General features: G+C 37.1%; 1 protein-coding gene across 10 annotated transcripts in view; it reads right to left on the bottom strand.

Moving 5' to 3' along the window:
• CCDC7 (coiled-coil domain containing 7) overlaps positions 1 to 18284 on the bottom strand; it is a 328048-nt gene that overhangs the window by 205896 nt on the left and 103868 nt on the right. For 9 of the 10 annotated variants that reach the window (XM_060293096.1, XM_060293098.2, XM_060293097.2 and 6 more), the window contains exons 18-19: positions 15269 to 15514; positions 14389 to 14461 (exon numbers count right to left, since the gene is read on the bottom strand). In XM_060293096.1, the coding sequence (XP_060149079.1) occupies positions 14389 to 14461; positions 15269 to 15514 (319 nt within the window). Of the gene's footprint in view, positions 1 to 14388; positions 14462 to 15268; positions 15526 to 18284 lie in introns of those variants that run through there. The other variant, XM_060293126.1, reaches the window with a different exon arrangement.

Below are 18284 nucleotides of genomic sequence, written 5' to 3'. Positions count from 1 at the left end.
AAGTGTACAGCAGAACTTTCTTTCATTTTGATAAAGTTAAAAATTACCATAATGCTAGGTGTGACATGAAAATTGTGAGAAAAGTTTTAATGAGTGTTTTGAATATATTTCTATTAGTCTCTAGTTTTCTTCGGTTATTTATACTTCAGGTTACAATCATAGGCCAAACAATGAAGACACATATGCACAAGGTTACTTATCACAGCATCATTTGTAATTGCATAATATTCAAAACCAGCTAAATATTCACAGACTATTGCTTGAATAACCTAAGAAATATACTATAAACTATATATATACAGCTGTAAAAATGAATAAGTTTTCTAGAAACTGACATGAAAGAATTTCCAAGAAAGAATGTTAAGTGAAAAATAAAAGTGAAAAAGCAGATATCTAGCATATTACCTCTGAGGTAAGAAAGAAGGGGAAGGGGGAAAATTAAGAAAAATAGAGACACTTACATTTACAAAATGAAATACAGAAATAATAAACCAGAAAACGATATAATAGATGGTTACTTGCAACAGAAGGGGTAAACTGGGGAATGTAGGGGAAGGGATTCAGGAAAAGATGATCTCTCTCTCTCTCTCTCTCTCTCTCTCTCTCCGTCCCTCCCTCTCCCTCTTCCTCTCCCTCTCTCTTGGTCTCTTTTGAAAGTAGGTTGATATTCTGTATATTCCAAAAAATTATATTAACAAGGATATGACGAGTGCACTAAACAGGAAAGCAACTTAAGAAATAAATCAACTGAACTTAAATTAAAAAGGCACTAATCCAACTAACTCATGAATACAGTACTACACTCTCAATCTTGGGTAAGAGAAATAAAATCATGAAATATTTTACATGGTTTGTTTTTCTAATGGTATAAGCTAATCAGTCAGTTCTAAAACATTTTTAGAGTTTTACAGGATTGAGCAAACAAGTAAATAGGCTGATGTTGTGCGAAGTCAGGATTTACACTATGAAAGAAGGGACATGCACACAGAAGTGGAAGAAGGCAAGAACAAGCCTTGAGGGGATAGATTAGAATTGAAAGTATCTGTAAGAAACTCATAATTTCTAAATATGTCTATGTATATATGCATGCACATACACACATGTGTGTGTTTGTAGGTATATGTATGTATGAATATGTATATGTATGTGTGTATAAATATATATATACACATATAGACACACACGTGTATTTGTATTTTCTAGTCTGACTGCTCAATGTACCTCAAAGCTACCCCAGTACCGATGGGCACAATTAGTTTTCAGATCTTGGTTTCTAATAACATTTCCCATTAAAAAAAATCATGGCTCCTAGGAAAAAGAGCTGATTCCAGCTATGAGACAGGAAACGTGCAAGACAGGAAATGTGCAAGACAGCATGGGACATCTTGTCATACTAAACTAAACAGTAGGGAATTTCTCAATGACTACTAGTACTAGGGTCATGTCATAAAGCCACAGTAATTATCTTGGATAAATTCCTACTTGCTAATGCTAGGATAATCTTAGAACTAAAAAAAGAAGAATAGTATGAGTTATAAAATCATACAAAGTAATTTAATTAGAAGTTTAAAAGAAGAGAGTGCCAAGGGCACAGTCTACTATTCACCAGTTAGAATTAGAATTCATGATTTCTGTCTACTCTGATTTCAGGAGAATGATTGCTCTGGGATTTGAAGAAGCATTAGAAGCCTGTCAATAACATAGTACTATTGTTATCAGTGTTGTTATTGTTCTGTAAAAAGCTAAATTTTTTAAAAGGGAAGGAACTACGTTGGATTCCATCAGAAACTTGTGAAAATGTCCGGGACCACTTTAAGTTCTCAAGTTTATGTCTTAATTATCAAAATGATTCTTTGAAGCACAAAATATTATTCCTTCATCTGTACATGAGAAAACTGAGGGACAGAGAAGGTAATTAGTTTAACCAAAGTTATATGATTAATAACTGGCTGAGCTTGAATTCATACCCAAGAAGTTCAGCTCCAGAGCCTGAGCTCTAAACTACTACTTTTACTTCTTCCAGTAAATACAAGAAATACAAAAAGAATATAACTATAGAAAATAGAAGATATTTTAAAATTATAAGACAATATTTTATATATCTTTGTATCAAAAGTGATATAAGTCTAGACAAAGTAAATAACGTTCTCACAAAATATATTACCAAATATATTTAATGAAATACAAAAAAACTTGAATAGACTAATATCCTCAGGGGAAAATACTGAAAATCTACTGCTAAAAATGTCATAAGGCTAAAGAGTTTTAGGGGAAATGTCTATGAAACCATCAAGGATTACAGAATATCTATGCTATATAACCTATAAAAAATTTAGAAAAAGACACATTTTTCTCCATTTCATTTTACAATGTTAACAGTACCCTGATGCCCAAACTAAAGAAGAACAGAACAAAAAATCGGCCATATCATTTATGATTGTATCATTGCAAACTGTATAAACTGAGATAGGTGAGATTATGTTGAAGTAACAAACAATTGTAAAATTCCAATGGCTTAAATACAAAGATCTATTTCCTGTCCCTACTCCATGTTCATTAAAGTTTACCTAGAGGTTCTGCTCAACATTATCACTTTGGAACTAGGGCTGATATAAATCTTACTATCTGCAACATTCCTAGCCACAGCAGCAAAGGAAAAGAGAGAATGAAGGGAAGCACACACTGGCCCCTAATGCTTCCACACATGACCAATTCATGCTAAACTGACCTAAGGAAATCACATGGCCACATCTAAGTTAAGAAGTCAAGATGGTGACATCAGGAAGATGGCAGAACAGAAAACCCTAGACTCTCCTCCCCATGGAGATACCAATTCAACAACAATACAAGGACCAATTCTCTTTGTGAGAAATGCAGAGACCAGGTGAGAGGTTCCTGCAGAATGGGTTGAAGATGAACCAGCAACACAGAAGCCAGAAGGTAAATTTGTGATGCCCTCTAGCAATAATTCTTCCTCCTATCTCAGCACCACTAATCACGAGGAAAATGTCAGCTCCCAGCTTGCCCCTGGGAAGTGAAGAAAAGGACTAAAACATGTGTCCAAAGCTCAGACTTTTTGGGGGGCTACTGTGGGACTGGTTTCTGTCTGGATTGAATCTCAACACTGAGAGGAAAGGGCCTAAGGTTGGGAGCTGCTGAGAACAAAGGTGATAATATGAGCTAGTATACACTCAACGAGTATACATTCAATATGAGCTAGTATACAAGCAGGCAACCCCCCCCCCCAATCCCAGCTTCTTCCTGGGGAGGAAAAGAATTGGAACATTCACCCACATTTCAGCTTTTCAGGGGGATGCCTGAGGCCCTAGCTTCTGTATTGCCTGTCTTGATGTACTAATGGGACCCAGAATATTCTAGTTGTTTAGGGACCACTAAGAACAAAGATGACAGTTTAGACTAGTATGCACTCAAAAGTCAAAGCTCCTCTCCCCAGCTCAGAACAATGCGTTTGAGAAAACAGTTTCAAGATTCTCCCTGGGGAAGGAAGGAGAAGACTCAAATATATGTCCAATGTTTAGACTTTTCAAAGAACTATGCCAAGGGACTGTTATCTGTCTTGTATCTCTCAGAGCACTGACCAGCCTCCACATACACTACAAGCCTGGGGACTTGTGAAAACAAAACCAACAAACAAACAAGAGTTGGGTGGTAGGCTGCTGCTCCACAGGGTCTGCAGAACAGCAGAGAGATACCAGAGGGAGCAAGAGATCATGAACTCCTGTAAAAAAGAGAACCCCTTCTAATTAAGAATTTACATACACAAGTCCAGGGAAGACACACCAACACAATAGGTGTGACAGGTTTCCAGAACCTCTAGCCTGGCTGAATGGAGAAGGTTTTCCTCTGTATGAATCCAGTCTGTAGAGAGGTGGTAGATTTTTCACATGTGCAGACATTAACACATAGTGTCAAGGAGCAAGAAGAAAGAAACATGGCCCAATAAAAGGCTCCAGAAACTTATCTTAAAGAAATGTATGTATATGAATTACCTGACAAAGATTTCAAAATGCCCATCACAGAAACTCTTAACTACCTCAGTAAAATGTTGCAAGAACAAAATGAGTATTTCAACAAAGAGATAGAAAATACTTTAAAAAACACCACACAAATTTTGGAGCTAAAAAATACAATAACTGAAATTTAAAATTCAGTAGAGGGGTTCAATACGAGATTTGATAAAACAGAAGAAAGAGTCAGCAAACTTGAAGACAGGTCATTTGAAATTATCCTATCATAGAAAGAAAAAAGATAAAAATGAAAAAGTAAAGAACTGAAAGGACAAATGGTACATTATAAAACAAACCAGTATACACATTACAGAGTCTCAGAAGAAGACAGAAAGGGAAAGAAAGTTTATTTGAAAATAATCACTTAAAACTCCCCAAATCTGGGAGATAAAATTGATACCCCGTTTGAAGAAACCTAAAGGTCTCCAAAAAGGAAACCTAAAGAATTTCACACCAAGGTACATTATAATCGAAGCATCAGAAGTCTAAAACAAAGAGAGAATTTTGAAATCAGTAAGAGAAAAGTGACTTCTCACATACAAGGAACCCCTACAATACTACCAACAGATTACTCAGCAGAAACCCCGAAGACAACAAAGGAGTGGGATGATATATTAAAAGTGCTGAAAGAAAAAAAAATCCTGCCAACTAATAATACTCTATCCAGCAAAACAATTCTTAAAAAACAAAGCCAAAATAAAGACTTTCCCAGATAAACAAAAGCTTGAGAGCTTATCACCACTAGACCTGCCCTATAAGGAATACCAGAGAGAGTCGTTCAAACTGAAATTAATGGAATCTAAACAGAAACACAAAAGTATACAAAACACAGACTATAAAAACATGTTAATAAATACAAAATATAAAAAAGATATAATTTGTGACAACAAGAACATTAAAAGGAGAGTAAAACAGTAGAGTTATTGTGTGAAATTGAAATCAAATTGTTGTCAATATAAAATAGACTGTTATAACTATAGAATGCTTTATGTAAGCCCTATAGTAACCACAAAGAAAATATCTATAAAAGATATGTAGGAAAAAATAAGAAAGTAATGAAAATGAAAATTTTTAAAAATCAATAGAACAAAAAGGAAAGAGCAAGAGAGGAAAACAGAGACAGAAAGCTAAAAAGAGACCCAAAAAATTAACAAAATGATCAGAGTAAATCTTTCCCTATCAATAATGACTTTAAAAATACACTCCCCAGTCAAAAGATACCTATTTTTGACACACACACACACACACACACAGAAAGATACCAATTTTTAAAAATTGAATCAATTTTTTAAAGACCCATCTATATGCCATCTATAAGAAAATAACTTTATGTTTAAAGACATAAACAGGCTGAAAGTGAAGTAATGAAAAAGATATTCCGTAAAAATGCTGACTAAGTGAGAGAAAGAGTGACAAAACTTGTATCAGACAAAACAGACTTTAAAACAAAAACTATCAAAAGATACAAAGAAGGACATCATATAATAGTAAAAGGGCCAATTCATCAAGAAGATATGACACTTATAAATATATGTGCACCCAATATCAGAACCTCCAAACATATGAAGCAAACATTGACAGCTGAAATCCACAACAGTGGATTTCAATACCCATTTTCAATAATGGATAGAACATCCAAACAAAATATCAATAAGAAAACAGAGGAGTGATATCATCAAAATGGCAAAATAAGACTTTTCTACCCTCTTTTCCCCAAAGGACACTAAGTTTTACAATTACCCACAGATGAAAGTGTCTTTGTGGAAGTCTGGGAGTATAGCAGAGAAGTTCCGGCACAGTGTTGGAGCAACTACAACAACAAAAATCCAAGATTTGATGCAATAAAGAGGATAAGAAGACTAGTTTCTCTTTAACCACATCACTCCAAGGAAGCAAAGCTCAGTTCCAAGAGAGACTTTCTTGGCCTATGATTTCTCCCATGGGAGAAAGTGAGAGCATGTGAGTGAGTGACTGGCTTTCCCAGCTATTCAGGATGCTGCCAAAGAGCCCGACTTCTTTCTTATCCTATCCAGAAAGGTGAGGTTTACTGAAAAACTAGAAGGTAGGGAGGTGCTTGGAGAACAGCATCCAGGACTCTTGGAGGCATCAGAGGGATGTTAATCCTACTAACCACTTTGTGGAATCATCAGGAAGTCCATCCACAAGCCACCGGGAAAGCCTCACCTGTGGATACCCTCAAGTTGCCGTGGGCACCATCAACACTAAGTGTACCTCACACACACACACACATACACACACGCCCCACATGGCTGGATCACTTTGTGTACACTCAGTGGGAGCAAGATTGAGCCTTTGTAGATAGTGAGCATGTTCAGAAAGCTTCCTCAATTCTGCCATATTGGGAGGAAGCACATAAAATTTTATCATTCAGCACCACTCTGGGGAAAGTAAACAAATGGGAGGGTGTCAGCACATAGCCTGGCTTTGTAGGACTGAGAGAAGGCATATAATCTTAAGAATTCCCCCTCCCTAAAAACGTGACAAGAAGTGTGGAGCAGGCACATCCCTAGAAAAAGCCTGAGAAAGCCCCAGAATACCAAGCAGATTGGACATATGAAGGTATGTCTCTCATTAAGCCAATAAGTAAAGACTGAAGGAGGGGCCTGCTTATTCAAATGCAAAGCCAGGAAAGCAAGATGCCAAGGTATATGAAAAATCAAGGAAACATGACGCCATCAAAGAAACAAATAATTCTCTAGTAACCAACCCCAAAGAAATGAATATCTACACTTAGCCTGAAAGATAATTCAAAAAAAAATGTTTAAGGAATCTCAGTGAGCCACAAGAAAACACAGACAATCCAATAAAATCAGGAAAACAACACATGAACATAATAAGAAGTTTAACAGAGTGACAGAAAACATAGTAGAGAATCAAACAGAAATTCTGGAGCTGAAGAATACAATTAATGAAATGAAAGATATAATAAAGAGCATCAACAGCAGAATGGATCAAGCTAAAGAAAAAAAATCTGTGAAGTAGAAGATGGATTGTTTTAAATTATCCAGTAAAAGGAAAACAACAACAACAAAAGAATAAGAAAGACTGAAGAAAGCCTACCTGAACTATGGTATACCATTAAAAGAATCTATGCATTATTGGAATTTCAGGAGAAGAGTGGGAGAAAGGGTAGAAAGCTTATTTTAAAGTAATGGTTGAGAACGTCCCATCTGGAGAGAGATTTGGACATCCAGGTTCATGAGCTAATAAGTCACCCCAAAATTTCAACCCCAAATGATCATTTCTAAGACATTATCTAAATAATGTCTAAAATCAAAGACAAATAGAGAATTTTAAAGCCAGCAATAGAAAAAAAAATTCCTCATATACAAGGGAGTCCTCATAAGGCTATCTGTGGATTTCACAGCAGAAGCCTTGTGGGCCAGAAGATAGTGGGATAATATATTCAGAGTTCTGAAAGAAAAAAAAAAAACTTGCAACCAAGAATATTTTAACTGGTAAAGATATCTGTCAAAACTGAAGGATAAACTGTCACAGACAAACAAAAGCTGAGGAAGTCAATCATCACTAGACTTGCATTACATTAGAAATGCTAAAAAAAAGTTATTCAACGTGAAATGAAAGAATGCTAATTAGTAACACATGAACATATAATAACACTAATAAAGATAGATATATAGGCAAACTCAGAAAACTCTAATACTGTAATATGGTGGTGTGTTAATCACTCAGCTCTAGTATGAAAGTTACAGGACAAAATTATTAAAAATAAGTATAGTTATAATAATTTGATAATGGATACATAATACAAAAAGAGGTAAACTGTTACATCAAAAACATAAAATATTGGGGGGTAGTAGAAGGGTAGCATTTCTATATGTAATCAAAGCTAAGACATTATCAGCTTAAAAAGATTGTTATATCTGCAATATGTTTTATGTAAGCCTCATGAAAATGACAAGCAAAATCCTACAGTTGATACATAAAAAATAAAGAAAAGGGAATCAAAGTGTACCACTACAGACAATCATTAATTCACAAAGGGAGGCAGCAAGAGAGGAAGAAAAGAACATGGGAAATACAAAATAACCAGAAAACAATAAGACACATTAGCAAGTCCTTGCCTCTCAATAAATATTTTAAATGTAAATGGAATAAATTCACTAATCAAAATGTTCAAAGTGGCTGAGTGGATAAATAAAAAAATAAGATTCAACTACATGCTGCCTCCATGAGACTCACTTCATCTTTAAGGACACATAGGCTCAAAGTGAAAAGATGAAGAAGACATTCTATGCAACATGGACACCAAAAGAGCAGGTATAGCTATACTCATATCAGACAAAATAGACTTTAACTCAAAAACTGTAACAAGAGACAAAGAAGGTAATTATATGATGATAAAGGGGTCAATTCATCAAGAAAATAAAACAATAAATATAAATGCTCCCAACATCAGAGCACCTAAACATGTTAAGCAATACTAACAGATCTGAAGGGAAAAAAGAGAAAATAGTTCTGTTGAAGAAGGGCACTTCAACACATCACTTTCAACAATGGATAGATCATCTAGACAGAAAATCAATAAGGAAACATTGAATTTGAACTATACGTTAGACCAACGAGCTCTAAAAGACATATACAAAACATTCCACCAATAGCAGCAGCAGAATATACATGCTTTTCAAGAACACACAGAACATTCTCCAGAGTAGATCATATGATAGGTAACAAAACAAATCTTAGCAAATTTAAGAACACTGAAATCATACCAAGTATGTTTTCTGAACCCAATGGTTGCAGAAAAGAAATCAATAACAGGAGAAAAACTGGAAAATTCACAGGTAAGAGCAAATCAAACAATACACTCTCAAATAACCAGTGAGTCAAAGAACAAATGGAGATAAAATAAAAATTATCTTGAAAAAAAAGAAAATAAAAACAACATGCCAAAATTTATGGGATGCATCAAAAGCAGTTCTAAGAAGAAAGTTTAAAGTAATAAACATCTATATTTAGAAAAAAGATCTCAAACAACCTAACTTTACAACTAAGTACTAGAAAAAGAAGAAAAAAATCCAAGCCCAAAGTTATCAGAAGAAAGGAAATAAATATCAAAGCAGAAAGAGACTAGAAGAATAATACAAAAATCAATAAAGTAACACTGTTTTTTTTTAAAGTTAAACAAAATTGAGAAACCTTTCAACTGAGAAATAATAAAACAAAGACTCAAGCAAATAAAAAATCAAAGAGGAGAAATTATAATGGACACCACAGAAATAAAAAAGATAAGAATACTATAAAAACTGTACATCACCATTGGATAATCAAGAAGAAACTGATAAATTACAAGAAACATACAGTCTATCAACACTGAATCATGGAGAAACAGAAAATCTGAACAAACCAATTAATACTAAGGAGACTGAATCAGTAATAAAAACCTCCCATCAAAGAAAAACCCAGGGTTAGATGGTTTACTGGTGAATTCTATGAAACATTTAGAGAAGAATTAATACCAACCCTTCAAAAAGTTTTCCAAAAACCGAAGATGAGAAAACACTCCCTAATTCATTTTATGAGGTCAGCATTACCCTGATACCAAAGCCAGATAAGAATACTACAAGAAAAGTCCTCAACAAATTGAGCATAGAAGAAACATCCCTCAACATAATAAAAGCTATATGACAAGCCCATATTAACATCATAGAAACCAAACTCACAGAAACCAAGAGTAAAATGGTGGTTACCATGGGCTTGTAAGTGGGGGAAATGGGAAGATATTGGCCAAAGGGTACACATTTCCAGGTATAAGATAAATAAGTTCTGAGGAGCTAATGTACAGCCTGGTGACTATAGTTAATGACAGTGTATTACATACTTGAAAGTTATTAAAAGAGTAGATCTTAAATGTTCTTACCACAAAAAATATTTCAGATGATTGATGTGTTAACTAACCTTATTGTGGCAATTATTTTGCAATATATGTGTGTATGATTACCATGTTTTATTCCTTAAACTTACAAAATGTTACATGTCAATTATATCTCAATAAAGCTGCGGGGTGTAAGAGGGTGAAAATAAAGGAAACAGAAGTCTTATATGTTAATCATACCTGAATAACAAATAAATAAATTAAAGAAAATCGGTCAAGAAAATAAACAATAGAAAGCCAGTCTGTAAAGAGAAGGAGAGGAAATAGTTTTTTCAAATATGTGGATAGCAACACAGGTGTCGAGGAACAACAAGAAACAGGGAAATATGACCCCAAAAAAGGAACAAAAAAAGTCTCTGGAAAACAACTCTATAAAGTTGTTGAGGATTTCAACACCGCTATTAGTCCAACAAACGTACATACATTTCACCCAGCAGCAGAATACACATTATTCTTAAGTACACACAGAACCATCTCTAGGATAGATTACATGTTAGGTCAAAAACAAGTCTTAACAAATCTAAGAAGACTGAAATCTTCAAGTATATTTTCCTACCACAGTGGAATGACACCACAAATTAATAGCAAAGGGAGGTCCCTGGTGGTCCAGTGATTAAGATTCAGTGCTCCCAATGCAGGGGGCCTGGGTTCAATCCCTGGTCAGGGAACTGGATCTCACAGGCTGCAACTAAGAGCCCGCATGCCATGACGAAAATCCCACATGCCGCAACGAACATCCTGTGTACCGCAACTAAAAGATCCTGCATGCCGCAACTAAAAAGATCCCACAAAAAAAAAAAAAAGATCCCACATGCCACAACGAAGATCTCACACACAGCAACAAAGATCTTGCATGCCACAACTAAGACACAGGGCAGCCAAATAAATAAATAAATATTAAAAAGACAGAAATTAATAGCAAAAAAATTGGAGAATTCACAAAGATGTGGAATCTAAATACACACTTTTAAACAACCAGTGAATCAAAAACAAGGCAAAAGGGAAAGTAGAACAAACCCACACATATATGGTCAATTAATTTATGACAAAGGAACCAAGAATATACAATGGGAAAAGGACAGTCTCTTCAATAAATGATGCTGGGAAAACTGGAAAGCCATGTGCAAAAGAATGAAATTGACTACCATCTTACACCATACACAATTAACTCAAAACTTGATGTAAGACCTAAAATGATAAAACTCCTAGAAGAAAACATAGGCAGTAAGCTCCTTGACATTGGTCTTGGAAATGATTTTTGCGGTTTGACAATAATATCAAAGGCAAAAAAAAGCAAATATAAACAAGTAGGACTACATCAAACTGGAATGCTCTGGCAAAGCAAAAATCCAACAACAAAACAAAAGGGCAACCTATCAAATGAGAGAAAATATTTGCAAATCATGTATCTGATAAGGGGTTAATATGTAATATATGTGAAAAACTCATACAACTCAATAGCAAAACAACAAAAACTAATCTGATTAAAAAATGGGCAGAGGATCTGAATAGATATTTTTCCTAAAAAGATATACAGATGGCCAAAAGGTACATGAAAAGAGTCTCAACATCACTAATCATTAGAGAAATGCAAATCAAAACCACAACATAATGTACAGCATGATGACTATAATTAAAATACTGTATTCAATATCTGAAAGTTTGCTAAGAGAGTAGATTTTTAAAGTCCTCACCACAAGAAAAAATGTTTTGTAACTATGCATGGTGATGGATGTTAACTAGACATATTGTGGTGATCATTTCACAATATACACAAATATCAAATCATTATGTTGTTAAAGACCTAAATGTAAGACTGGATACTATTTATAAAACTCCTAGAGGAAAATATGGGCAGAACACTCTCTGACATAAATTGCATCAATATTTTTCTGGATCTGTCTTCTACAGTAATGGAAATAAAAGCAAAAATAAACAAATGGGACCTAATTAAATTTGAAAGTCTCTGCATAGTAAAGGAAACCATAAACCAAATGAATACACAACCTACAGGATGGGAGAAAATATTTGCAAACGATGCAAGCAACACAGGATTAATTTCCAAAATATATAAACAGCTCATATAGCTTAATATCAAAAAACCAAACAAGCTAATCAAAAAAGGGCAGAAGACCTAAATAGACATTTCTTCAAAGAAGTTATACAGATGGCCACCACACACAGAAAAAGATATTCAACACTGTTAATTACTAGAGAAATGCAAATCAAAACTACAATGAGGTATCACATCACATCAGTCAAAGTGGCCATCATCAAAAAGTCTACAAATAATAAATGCTGGAGAGGGTGTGGAGAAAAGGGAACCCTCCTACACTGTTGGTGGGAATGTAAACTGGTAAAGCCACTATGGAGAACAGTCTGGAGGACCCTTCAAAAACTAAAAATAGAGTTACCATATGATCTAGCAATCACACTCCTGGGCATATATCTGGAAAGGACAAAAACTCTAATTCAAAAAGATACATGGACCCCAATGTTCACACCAGCACTATTTACAACAGCCAAGACATGGAAGCAACCTAAATGTCCATCGACAGAATGGATAAAGAGGTGGTGTGTATATATGTATGCGTGTGCACACACACACACACACACACACACACAATGGAATATTAGTCATAAAAAAAGAATGAAATAATGCCATTTGTAGCAACATGGATGGACCTACAGATTATCATACTAAGTGAAGTAAGTCAGACAGAGAAAGACAAATATCATATGATCTTACTTATTTGTGTAATCTTTTAAAATGATACAAATGAACTTATTTACAAAACAGAAACAGACTCACAGACATGGAAAACAAACTTATGGTTAACAAAGAGAAAAGGTAGGGAGAGATAAATTTGGAATTTGGGATTAGTAGATACACATTACTATATATAAAATAGATAAAAAAGGGCTAACTGGGCTTCCTTGGTGGCACAGTGGTTGACAGTCTGCCTGCCGATGCAGGGGACATGGGTTCATGCCCCGGTCTGGGAAGATCCCACATGCCGCGGAGCGGCTGGGCCCGTAAGCCATGGCTGCTGAGCCTGCGCATCCGGAGCCTGTGCTCCGCAACGTGAGAGGCCACAACAGTGAGAGGCCCGTGTACTGCCAAAAACAAGGGCTAACTGTATAGCACAAGGAACTATGTTCAATATCTTATAATAACCTATAATGGAAAAGAATCTGAAAAAGGATATATGTGTGGGGCTTCCCTGGTGGCGCAGTGGTTGAGAATCCGCCTGCCAATGCGGGGACATGGGTTCGAGTCCTGGTCTGGGAAGATGCCACATGCTGCGAAGCAACTAAGCCCATGTGCCACAACTACTGAACTGTGCTCTAGAGCCTGTGAGCCACAACTACTGAGCTCGCGTGCTACAACTACTGAAGCTCACACGTCAAGAGCCTGTGCTCCACAACAAGAGAAGCCACCATGATGAGAAACCTGCACACTGCAATGAGAAGCCCGTGCACCACAATGAAGAGCAGCCCCCACTCACCGCAACTAGAGAAAGCCTGTGCACAGCAATGAAGACCCAACACAGTCAAAAATAAATAAATAAAATAGATTAAAAAAGAAAAGAATATATGTGTGTATGTGTGTATACACATACACACACATACATATATATATATATCTGAATCACTTTGCTGTACACCAGAAACTAACATAACATTGTAAATCAACGATAATTCAATAAAAAAATTTAAATTAAAAAATCATTATGTTGTATATTTGAAATTAATGTTATATATTAACCAATTATATTTCAATAAAAAGCCATAAAAAAGAATAAAGTACCTATGAATAAATTTAACCAAGGAGGTCAAATATCTGCACACTGAAAACTATAAGACACTTATCTCAGATAACCAATCATCACAGGTGAAAGTGTAGAGGCACTCTCAGTTCAAAGCACAAAAGAAGAGTGATACTCCTGCACTCTACATCACAACCATTTAATTTGATTTTGGAAGTTCCGGCCAATGCAATAAGACATGGGTTGGTTATAAAAGCTATACATGTTGGAAAAGAAGAACAAACTTACATTTAAAAATATATATTATACATCAAACACCCAAAAAACTCAGCTAAAATATTACTTATTTATAACACAAATCATCTGTTTTCCTGCTTATACCCTGATGAATTTTTGGTATAATATTATGTTAAGAATTCATAATGCCATATACTGTTATTTGGTTGAGACAAAGCTATCACTTCCCTTTACAAAAATTTTAGTTAAGACAGACTGAGTAATATGTTAACTCACCAAATTAACTTTTACGTATTGGTCAATATATTTGTATATTATCTCATGACTGTCTAAGAAGTTATTTCTACATTTAGTAATGTTCTCACTTCATTTACTTATAATACGGGAACACACAATCATTAACATTTTTATCTTACAAAACAGAAAATCTTTTTACCTTGAAATTCTTTTGCTTCTTCGTAAGTTTGCTTTTTAATCTTACTTCGTAAATTCTCTTCTAAAATATCAGCCTTAATTACAAAAGTTAAAATAAGTAATTAAAAATTATACATCTTAGAACTCTAATTACCTTCTTTTATATCTACAATGTCATTACAGCAACATTTTACTTTTCATTATTTCCTGAATGTATCAAATTTAAAACTGAGAACAATTAATGGATCTGAGACATTTGGGAACACTTAATGGTGTGGAGGGACCCACCAAGCAATATTGTGATTCTTCCTCATAAATAATTCCAAATACATCATGTTAATAATTTTTTATTATGATTCTAGTTTAGATTTATATTTTCACCTGATTCAATCTCTAGAGAAACTCAAATGGCTTTAAAAATTATTTTTATAAGGCCACTTTAATAACTTACATGATAAAAAAATTGTGAATATATGTTAAATATGTACAGCAATTTGATCATTTCCCTTTTTCCCCAAATTTTAAAATAAGAATTTTCTAGGGCTTCCCTGATGGCGCAGTGGTTGAGAGTCCGCCTGCCGATGCAGGGGACACGGGTTCGTGCCCCGGTCCGGGAAGATCCCACATGCCGCGGAGCGGCTGGGCCCGTGGGCCATGGCTGCGGAGCCTGTGCGTCCGGAGCCTGTGCTCCGCAACGGGAGAGGCCACAACAGTGAGAGGCCCGCGTACCTCAAAAAAAAAAAAAAAAAATCCTAAATATAAAACAGATTGTATCAAAAGACAATCTTTTTATTCCACTTAAATAAGAAAATATTGATGTTTTTAATTAACATTTATTCAAAATATTGAAGGAGTATAGCAATTAAAATAAGTAGCTTTCAAGTTATTGTACTGTATCTTACCTTTGAGATGTCAGTAGCCAGAGTCTTCATTTTAACAAAAGGGGGTGAAACGAATGATGCTGTCGCTGTTTCATTCCCTTGAAGCAATGTTCCAACAGACTGTGAATCTTGAACTTCTTTGCTCAATAATATTCTTGTAAGTGATTTATCATGGGTCTTTGATGAAAGTAGATGGGACAGATCTTCATCAGTTAAAATTTCATTTGAAGTGTTTAAAAAAGGTGATCCATCTTGAGACTTGAGGATCTGTGAAAGATCTGAAATAGCAGGGCTAGCTCTTTCCTTCTCTGAGCTTTAGAATTACGAAACATCTGCTATTAGATTATATGAACAACATTTATTTGTAACTAAAGAATCATTTTCATAATCTATAAGAATAGTAAATAAGCAATTATAATTATTCAGTAATAGTAATACAAATGTGAAATTGATGCTAGATAACAGGCTAAGGATAATATATCTCCTGGGTTTTAAAAGGCACACAGAGGCTCAGCTTGGCCAAGATGGCAGAGTAGGAACACCCTGAGCTCACCTCCTCTAATGGGCACACTAAAATGACAACTATTTACAGAGCAACCATTGATGAGAAAAACTGGATGATTAGCAGAAAAGATCTTCTACTAAAGATACAAAGAAGGAACCACAACAAGACAGGTCAGAGGGGTGGAATCACAGTACAGTCAAGATCCATAGCCCCAAGTGAGTAACCCACAATGGGAGGATAATTACAATGGCAGAGGTTATCCCTGAGAAACAGGAGGTCCAAGCCCCACACTGGGCTTCCCAGCCCAGGAGTCCTACACCAAGAAGACAAGCCCCCAGAATATCTGGCTTTGATGGTCAACGGGGCTTACTTTTGGGAAAGTCACAAGGCTATGGGAAATAGAGACTCTACTCTTAAAGGGCACAAACACCATCTCACGTGGTCCAGGAGTCATGGTAGAAGCAATAATTTGAAAGGAGCCTGAGTCAGACCCACCTGCTGGTCTTGGAGAGCCTACCAGAAAGTCAGGAGGCAACTGGAGCTCACCATGGGGGACACATCAAATGGTGTCAGCCATTTTGGGGAGCTCTTTCTACCACATGGACACTGGTAGAACAAATGTCACTTTGGAATACTCCCTCTAGCTTATTAGCACTGGGACCCAGCCCTGGCCACCAGACTGTCAGAACCGGAACCAAGGTTCTCAGGCCAAGTAACTAGCCAGGCAGGGACATACCCACTAGCTGCCTTAAGATGCCCTGAGCCCACAGCCACCCTAGGACATAGCCCTATCCACCAGCAGGCAGACACCAGCCCTGGGACCCCCTGGGCCCTAGCCCCACCCACTAGCAGACGAACACCAGGTATTAGCCACCTCAGGCCCATCAGCCAGCTGCCCAGACACTGGCCCCACCCACCACCAGACTGAAACAAGCTTCAGGACACCCCAGACCTTACAGCTAGCTATGTCATGAACCAGCCCTGCCCATCAGCAGTCTGACACCACTTCTGGTACCCCTAGGTCCAACAGCCAGAGACACCAGGACCTACCAGTGGCCTACCAGTGGGTCAGAACTAGGCCCAGGATGTGGATTCACATACTGGTGGGTGGGCACCAGCCCTGAGACCCCTTGAGCCCTGACCCACACCACCAGTGGGCAAATGCCAGCCCAGGATCATCACAACCCTGCAGCCTACCTTATCAGGATTCAGCTGCCCACCAGGAGGCCAGCACCTGTGCTGCAACCCCTGGGTCCTGGACCTACTCACCAGCAGGCCAACATCAGCACTGGGACACCATGGGCTCCGTAGCCAGTGGCTCTGGGATCTAGCCCAACCTACCAGTGAGTAAACACCAGCTTTGGGACTCCCAGGGACCTACAGCCAGAGACCCAGGACTTACCCAGGATTCAGCTCTGCCCACCAGTGAGCCAGCACTAGCCCTAGGACACCTTGGGCCCCAGCCCTGCCTATCAGCACACTGACACCAGCTCCAGGACCCCAAGACCTGGTGCCATCCACCAACAGGCCAACACCAGTTATGAGACACTTTGGACCCCTCAGCCAGCCCTGTCAGGAACCAGGCCCACATGGCAGCAGGCTGACACTAGATCTGGGAATACCAGCCCAGCAAACACCCAACCCAGAACACAGCTCTGCCCACCAGTGGGCCAGGACTAGCCCTAAAAGCCCCCAGGGTTCCACAGCCAGCTACCTCATGACACAGCCCTGTCAACCAATGGCTGAGAGCCTCCACACATGGCAAGGCCTGGCAACCAACCAGACCAGGGCCCAGCCACACCTAGGAGACTACTCATGGTAGTCAGCCTGTCCACATAGGGGTCACTCCTAGAACAGACAGCTCTGGTGACCAGAGGGGAGTGTGCTGCTGGGACGCATAGGATGTCTCCTACAAAAGGCTCCTTCTCCAAGATACACAGAAAGAAAAACAGAAAACTAGGCAACATGAGGCAACAGAGGATCATGTTCCAAACGAAGGAACAAGATAAAGTCCCAGAGGAAGAACTAAGTTAAATGGAAATAGGCAATCTACCCAACAAAAAGTTCAAGGTAATAATCATGAAAATAATCAAACAACTTGGGAGAAGAATGAACACAGTGAGAAGCTTAACAAAGTTAGAAGATAAAAAGAAGAAACAAATAGAGCTGAAAAATACAATACCTAAAATGAAAAATACACTACAAGGAATCAATAGGAGATTAAATGATACAGAGAAATGGAACAGTGAGCTGGAAAAGGAATAATGAAAAGAAAAAAGAATAAAAAAGAAATCAAGACAGTTTAAAAGACCTCTGAGACAACATCAAGTCTATTAACATTGGCATTAGAGGCATTCCTGAAGGAGAAGGGAGAAAAAGGGGCAAAGGACATAATTGAAGGCATAATAGCTGAAAACTTCCCTAGCCTGGGAAGGGAAATGCACATCAAGGTCCAGGAAGCACAGAGAGTCCCAAACACAATCATCCCAAAGAGGACCATACCAAGACACACTGTAATTAAAATGAGAAAAT

The sequence above is a fragment of the Globicephala melas genome, chromosome 2 (genome assembly GCF_963455315.2).
Source record: "Globicephala melas chromosome 2, mGloMel1.2, whole genome shotgun sequence".
NCBI classification, from domain to species: domain Eukaryota; kingdom Metazoa; phylum Chordata; class Mammalia; order Artiodactyla; family Delphinidae; genus Globicephala; species Globicephala melas.
This window is presented reverse-complemented; position numbering and strand designations above follow the sequence as displayed.